Genomic DNA, 8490 nt, shown 5'->3' with positions numbered 1-8490 from the left:
CACACATACATATACTAGAAATATTTAGACAACTTTTTCCCACTAAACTCATGTTATCTAGAAGGTCTTTCCAAGTCACTAAAAGGTTCTAGATCTGCTCTGTTCAGTATGGAAACCATTAGGCATATGTGTCTAGAGTTACTTGAAATGGAACAGCTATAATGCCAGGTGGAGTGACGGACACCTGAAATTACAGCACTCCAGAGACTACAACAGGGGGATCACAAGTTCCAGGACAGCCTGGGCAACGTAGTGAATTCAAGGTTAATCAGAACTAACTAACATGATCCTATTCTCAAAAACAAAGCAACAACAAAAGAAGCAAAAGAAAGAATAGAAAAATAAACACGAAAGAAATAGAGGCAATGTAATGAAATAGATAAATTTTTCTTCATTTTCTAGTTTTGGTTTGTTATTTTGAAACTGGTTCTCATATAGCCAGGGATGACCTTTAACTCCTGCCTCCACTTCCCAGTGCTAGATTACAGGCCAGCTGATGATCATGTTAGGCTGAGGAAGTAAATTTCAATCAAAGCAATCACAAATGGTTAACACAAAACAGCTTTAAAACGAAGCATCTCATCATCTTAAGATATAAATGAATGTCTATTAATATCTTGTTGATTGGTTGACGGGTTTTGTTTTCAAAGATTTTTATTATTAATTACATGTAGGTGTGTAGTTATCTTTTACTACTTTGTGGGTTCTTCTTTCTTCCACCCTTCTCCACCCCTTTTCTTCTACCCTTTCAACCCCCTAACACAAGAGGAAAAAAAAAAAAGATACAGGGGAAAGAAAAGAGACCCCTGAATAAAGCCAGGGTCTGAAGAGGGTGTTGTCATCATTATACTACTTCCTTCCTGCTGATTACGGAACATCAAGTTTCTGGGGCAAGTTTGATCTTTGCTGTCAGGATATCTAATTTCCTCTTGTTTCTTCTTTGTGCATGACCACTTAACAAACTGCAACGACCAGCAACTACTAACACCAACTAACCAACAACCCAGCCCTCCTCTTGGAGACCTAGTATTTATATACCCTCTAAAAAATCCCCAGAATTCTATATATTACATAATCACAAAAACTATCTGCAGCTAGCAAAATCATGCACCTGCAAGAGCACAAGGCAAATCATAGTCAATTACTGTGGACAATCAGAAGCAGTCCCATATCCTATACCTGGAATTAAAATGGAAACACATTCTTATAATAGTTCCAAAATTATTACTACATAGGTGTGTGTATCTGTATGCAGGTACATGCACATGGGTGGAAGTACCCAAGGTGTCCAGAGGCATCAGATCCCCAGAGATGGACTTACAGATGCTTAAAACCTGTCTGATGTGAATGCTAAGAACCAAGCTTGGGACCTCTCTCTAGCCCTTTGATTAGCTTTTTTTCTTTTTTAAACAAATCTTTTTTTCTAACTTTTTATCTTTAGATTTATCTATCTTATTTTATGTGATGAATGTTTTGCCTGTGTATATGAATGTGTGCCTACCACATGTATGCATGGTGCCCACAGAGGTCAGAAGAGGTCATCAGATGGAGGGGTTATGAGGAGACAGAAGTTAAAGACTATTAAGAGCAGCCATGTGGGTCCTCTGAATAGCAACAAATGCTCTTAACTGCTAAGCAACTCTCCAGTGCTGGTTATTTTTTAAAACAGAGTTTCAGTAGCTAGGCCTGACTTTGAACTATGTATAGCAAAAACTAGCCTAAAACTCTGATCCTCCTGCCTCTGCCTACTAAGCACTGATTATAGTCATGTGACACCATGCCAGACTACTGGGACATTTTCAGAAATTACATTCTTACTGGGTGTGGTGGCATATGTCTCTAATTCCAGCACTTTGGAGACAGAGCCAGGAAAATCAGGAATTCAATGTAGCAAGTCTAAGGCCAACATAAGTCTGGGCTACATAATATCCTGTTTTAAAAAGAAAAGGAATGGCTGATGAGATGCTTACTGAACAAGCCTAGCTTGTTTGCTTCCTTACATGTAAAGGTGGAAGATGAGAATCAAGTCTACAAAGTTAAGTCTGCAAAGTTCTCTGATCTCCACATATACAACATGGTAACCACACTCTGCCAAAATAAATTTTTAAAATTGAAAAAAAAATTGTTTCTGGAGATTCTCAAGCTAAGAAGTAATATATCATTACTTATTTGCACTTCCCAAGGAAAAGAGGCCACATAAAGGGCTGCCTTGGTGGGAACCCTTGACTAAGCCCAGAGTCCTTTCTAATTTTCTAGTCAGCTTTTTAAACAATTGTCTGTATGTTTCTATGTAAAGAAACCACTGTAGAATAGTTATCAACACATATACATCTGGGTTCTCTAAAAGCTTCCTGTAGTCCTAGTGATTCCTGGGTCTAAGCCTAAAAGAGGGATCCTGTGAGGGCTCGTTAACCTGGACCCACCTTGTTCAAGGCCCTCTCTGAAAGAAGTTCTTAGGCCAACTTCAATTCTGACTTTTCTCATGAGCACTGCAAACTTGATGCTGGCAAGTCATTCCCAGTTACCCTAGATTGCCTAAGTACTTCTAGAATGACGTCAGAGGCAAGCTAGGCCAGGACAGGTCTACTTAACAGTTTCAAGTCCAGGCCAAAGCAGGACAAGTTAGTTTCCCCAGGTGAAGGAGTCAAAGGACACAACACAGCACAAACAGTCTCTGACTTGCATTGCCCTCCTACAAGAGCAGAAAGCAAGAATACTCAATAGTTTGGCCAAGAAACTAGAAAACTAGTTTTGAAAGAAATCATGTAGCTGGAAGATGGTGGCGCATGCCTTTAATTCCAGCATTGGGTGGGCAGAGGCAGGCAGATCTAGCCTGGTCAACAGAGCAAGTTCCAGGACAGTTATACAGAGAAATTCTGTCTTGGAAGAGAAGAAGAAAGAAAAGAAAAAAGAAAAGAAAAATCACATAACTACTGTGTTCCAACTATCTGTAAATCAATACATGTAAAACGGACTCAGTGAAAGTCATTCTCTTTCTGACTTAAGGAATCTGAGCTTCTACAGGGATGATGGATGATATTACCCTGATAGGGAGGATATTCTATTACAACACTCACAATGTGAAATTCAAATCTCCTAGGGCACAAACAATGCTTTTAGTCCGTTCAATGATAGGGAGATAGATAACAGGCATTTCTCAAGCTCTCTCTTACTTGATCAATTGCATTTACTTTACATCTATCATTTAAGAAGTACTTGTTCCTGTGGCTTTACAGGCCTTTTTAGTATTTATTTCATGTACATCTTAGGATGGATGGTAAGTAAAAGTATTTGTAACCAATGGCTGGAAAGTCTAAGGCATAAAAGAGTCTGTCCTAGCATACAGTAATCATATTGAGATTCCACCTTGTATGTGCTTTTGTGGTAACAGTAACACCCCTTCCCAAGTACTTTCGTGCAAATAACATTTCTCCTGCAAGCTAGTCATGCCAGTGCAACTTGGCCACCTCTTTAGGCTATAACACTTTTGTTTGATAAGGGTTAACTTTAGTAACTCTTCTCTGTATGCTTTATGTAATTTAGGAAGAAATTGTGACTGACAGTTACTGAACTCCTTCCCTTCATGAACACAAAGATAAGGACATTCAAATGTGCTTTGAAATGAAGTCCCAATTTGATACAATTTATGTTATACAGTATATCAACTCCTAACCAATTTTATACAACTGAGAAAATTTTGTATGTTTATACAATTTAATAATTTTCTGACTTTCCTAACTTTAGCAATTCAAAAGAGAAAATATGAAGGGAAAACCTCACCTTACCAAGACTGAAGAGAACATAGGTAATGAGACTCTAAAACCCTTCCTTTAACATGAGCAACGTGCCACACACTCCTCTCCTCTTTCCTTCCCCCTCCCCTTCCCACATCACTCCAGGCCTTTCCTTGCCATACCCAGCCACAGTAGAGGACAAATGCACTTGGGGAGGGGATCAACTCCAACTCTTAAAGCGATGAATCTCACAAGGGAACAACAGCAGAGCTGCCTATTCATGTAACAGTTTGCTCCATTTTTGTTGTTTTAGTCGTCTCATGTCCCAGATAGGCCTCAAACTTACTCTATCGCTAAGGATAACTTTGAACTCTTGTCTTCTCTAGGTAAATGCTGGGATTACAAGTATGGACTGCCACATCCAGTCTTACATGGTGCTGGCTCTGAAATGAGGACCTTGTGCATGCTAGGTAAGCACTCTACCAACTGAGCTACATCGCCAGCCCTTTATTTTATCATAACAAAGTCTTAAAGATAACCATATTTCATGGTGGCAATTTCTGAGAAGTGAGAACAGAGGTGGGATCAGGGCCTTTCCCTTTACAGTCTATCTTTCTACACTGCTTGAGTCATGGACATATGTTAATGCTGTTTTCTTTTTTAAGGCCGATTTAGCCATTTTAAAGCCAACTGTAAGTATGATATTGAAATTTTAAAAATAATACTAACAATTCTGAAAATTTAGCAGAATTAAAAACCAACAGACACACACTGAAAAGCATCTAGAATGCTCACCTTTATTTAAATGTCCAATAAAGATTTTTCAAAAGCAAATAAAATTTTCTAAAGTATTAAAGAAAGCAGCATGACCTTCCTACTGCTCTGTTACACCCCCTCTTTTCGGTACTAGGTGATACCCACTCTTATAGTGCTTATTGCTTTTGGGTTTTTTCTTTGTTCTCAACTAAGTCTTGCTTTCTCTCCCTGGCTGGCCTTAAACTATGAACTCTGGCTGTCCTTGAGTCATCAATTCCCTGTCTAAAACTCTAAGCATATGCCATTACACCAAGTTCCCACAGTGTTCTCATGCACACCTTTGCTCAGATTCACCATCAAGTTTACATTTCTTAATTGCCTATAGCTCATAGGTTTGTGTCCCACTGGAGTTACATGAGAGAAGAAGGTTAATTCCAGGTTCTAAACAGAGCTTCATGTTCACAGTATATTTTAAATAACATGGACAAGTACCAGGAGACAACAAATTAACCAAATGACTTAATATTTAGAAGGGCCAATAGCAGGCCTTTTTCTGCCCACAGGGTATTTTCCTTCCGAAGACACAGCAGCATGCTCCAAGAAGCACAAGCGTTTCATAAGGTGCTGGGAGGCACAAGGATAAAGGCTAGAAAGCAAAGTCATAAAGGGCAGAAGACAGGCCAGGACTGGTCAGTAAACAAGACATAACTATACACATCTACATATAGAATGCCTACTCTGTTTCTGGAGCTAGTAATTTATTACTACAGACTTTTTAGTAATCAAGAGTTCTTCTTATGGTCATACCAAATCTCTGTGCTGATTCTATTTGTTCCCCTTTATGACAGCTTCTGCCTATCAACTCATACTTTTTCAATCTAGCAAGCTAGACAAGGCAACTATTCAAAGGCCACTCAAACACTCCCAGATCCAAAGGAGAACATGTTTTACTAACAACAGACCCATGCAGGGTGGAACACAGGACTTTTATGCAGGGAAGAGGAGGAATAGTGTACCTCAACAATGGACAGGCCCACATAAAAATAAAAAGAGGCCTGCCCAGGACCAAAAGACATACACAGTGAGCTCTAATTTGACTTTGGTGCCATGCTAGGGCTCTGGCTAAAGTAAATTACTGTGGTTCCTGATTTCCTTAGAGGAGGACAGAGAAAGAGGACAATATAAATCAGTACAGTGAATGCTGAACACAAAGGGATAAAGAGTGGAGGGCAGAAGTGACAAAGAAGCTTCAAATCCACACTTTTCAAGCAGCAATTCCACTCCTTTATATATACTTCATATATGCTTCGTATATATTTATGTGTATATGTACATTTATACACATACATACATATAAATATATTCATACACACACACACAAACACACACACTTCGTATATACTTCAAACATACTCTAAAGAAACTTCTGCCCAGGAGCACAAATCCTGAGCAAATACATAGATATACATACATACTAAACACACACACACACACACACAAAACTGTCCATGTTAACAGGGAACAACCTAAATATTCATCAGAATCAAACAGTAGTTCATATAACCAAATACTATCCATTAGAGAAAGTACTAAAAACTAGAGCTACTAGACAATGTTGATGATTTGCATAAGCCTGAGTTAAAGGTGGTAAGCTACATACAATAGGACATTGCTACAAGCTCTGAAAACTGTTGAAGCCAAAAGTAGTGGTGCACACCTTTAATCCTAACACTGGGAAGGCAAGAGGCAGGCAGATCTCCGTGAGTTCCAGGCCAGCCAAGGCAAGGAAGAGCCTATCTCAAAAACAAACAAAAATAAATAAACAAAAATAAAAAACATACAAAACTAAAAAATAGATTGTTTACAGACTCATATGTAGTAAAACTGTAATGGGGGGGCGGTTTGCATAATTCAGAAGTATGTAGGGGAAGCCAGAATGTGGTTCAGGAAAGAACATGGAGAGTTTGACAGGGTATTGCTCTGTATTTTTCAATAAATGACATAGAAACATGTGTTTGTCATCATTTTTCATGTCCTATATATTGGTACGATGTTGTGGTGTGTTGCTCAAAACAAAGGGAGAAAAAGAAACACCAGCAGAGTTGAGGATTGGACCCCAAAGTGCACCCCGCCTCTGGCTTGCAGGCACATCCGTCTGCCCTGCTGGACTAACTGGGTAAGTAAGAACAGAACCTGAGAATCAGCTTGATTTAGAAGCACAAAAAGAATACCTCCAGGCACTTCTTTGTGCTTACTGGGCGAAACCAACCCTGCAGGCTGTCTTATCACAGGGTCAACTCTAATACACTGTCCCCAAAGAATTATATAGAGCAACTGCTTTGCCATAGAGAAACAGAAAATATCTCCAAGTGTATTTTTTGATGCAAGTTTCCAGATAGTTCCAACAGACAGAGAAATAGATTGAATTTAGGAACAAGGCAGTCATTTTACAGAGCTCATAGGAACCAAGAGACTCTGTGCCCAGTATCTAGAGGAGGAGGAAATGAAAACTTGCATTTAAGAACACACTCAACTGATGCCCCCAAACTAAGCACAGAGTACCCAGTGTGTGACATGAAGCATAGATGAATGTATGTACTGAACCCCCAAGTGTTAACCAGCTTTACCTGCAACAGGTAACAACTGAATTTGGCATATGCTAAGTACGTTGGGAAATAATTATATCAAAGCCATCTTTACCACAGCTGTGTAACATTAACATATGTACAGCCCACAGGCGTCAATGAGGCAGGAAGAAGAGTGACTTACTGACGGTAAGGAAGGCCAGATTCGGTCAGACCTAGCCAAGGAAGGCCACTGGGCTGGGTCCAGGAGGCCACCATTGCTCCAGGAGGGTGGTCCAAGCCAAGGCAGAAGGTGGGGCTGCTGGAGAGGGCAGGCCCACACAACAGTCTTGGAAGGCCCAGGCGAAGGCAGCCCCCTTCCTCACCCCTCCCCTCCTCCCCAAGCCAGGACGAGCTTGGTTGGAGTGGAGAAGGTCCCCTCCACTCGACCCAGAGAGATGGGGAGGCGGGGCCTGTCATAGAGCCAGCCTGGCTGTCCCCTAGGCCAACACCTTTTCCCACCCGCCCGTTGCTCACCTGGGCACGCAGCTGGATGAGCTCCGGTCTACCTCCCAGGTAGCATACAAATTCATCTGCACTGGGGCGGGGGTGCGGCCTGGTCCTGGACCGCCCGGAGGCGCAGAGCCGGAGGCCACCGCGACGGCCATGGAGGTGGAGGTGGAGGAGGACGAAGAGGAGGCGGCCGCAGCCGAGGTGGACGAGGAGGACGAAGTGGCTTGGGCCAGCTTGGGGGGCGTCGGCTGTTGCGGCTGCGGCGGCTGCTGCGGTGGCTGCTGCTGTGGGGACTGGGCGACCCCAGAGCCCCGTTGACTGCTGCCGCCCCCGGAGCCTCCGGGACCACCGCCCGCCCCTCCGCGTTCCGCCATGGCCTGGCCAGGGGTGGAAGGGGCGCGGGGCTTACGCAGACTGAGGACACGCGAGCGACTCTCAGGCTTCCCCCCGCGGCGGCAGCGGCTCAGCGCGTCTCCTCAGAACGCCCGGCGGAGCGCGAGCCACCGCGAATCTGCACGCACGCGCGGGCCTTCGCTGCGCGCGGTCCTCGCGCTCGCCCGCCGCCGCCTGTTGCGGCCCGCGAGGCCCAGACACTGGGTGGGCGTGTCCGAAAGGGGCGGGGAGCCGCGGCCCCACCCAGCGGGGCGCCGAGGGGCGGAGCCAGACTCCCGCTGGGACCCGCGGGCCTCTAGGAAGGGGCTACAGCCCGCGCGCTCTCGCGGCCCGGCCCTTGAGTCCCTAGCAGGCCTCGGACGTGCTGAACTCCGCGCCCCTCCTCCCTCCGCCCCCCTCGGGCGGCCGCTACCCGCCAGCGGAAACCCGGGTTTTCCGGGGCGCGGTCCCGGACCGGAGAAGACTATACGGGAGCGCGCTCAGCCCCTGGGATCTAAAGAACACATAGTGGAGGCCGACCCGGGGCTGTT

General features: G+C 43.8%; 1 protein-coding gene across 1 annotated transcript in view; it reads right to left on the bottom strand.

Annotated features, from left to right (window-relative positions):
• Pacs1 (phosphofurin acidic cluster sorting protein 1) overlaps positions 1-8171 on the bottom strand; it is a 145245-nt gene extending 137074 nt beyond the window's left edge. The window contains exon 1 of the mRNA XM_028770964.1: positions 7592-8171. Coding sequence (XP_028626797.1) covers positions 7592-7941 — 350 coding nt within the window. The 5' untranslated portion in view covers positions 7942-8171. The remainder of the gene's footprint in view (positions 1-7591) is intronic.
• Between the last annotated feature and the right edge of the window lie 319 nt (positions 8172-8490).

Source organism: Grammomys surdaster, unplaced genomic scaffold, assembly GCF_004785775.1.
Source record: "Grammomys surdaster isolate TR1022 unplaced genomic scaffold, NIH_TR_1.0 205, whole genome shotgun sequence".
Lineage (NCBI taxonomy): Eukaryota > Metazoa > Chordata > Mammalia > Rodentia > Muridae > Grammomys > Grammomys surdaster.
Note: the sequence above shows the minus strand (reverse complement) of the source record. Positions and strands in the feature narration are given on the sequence as shown.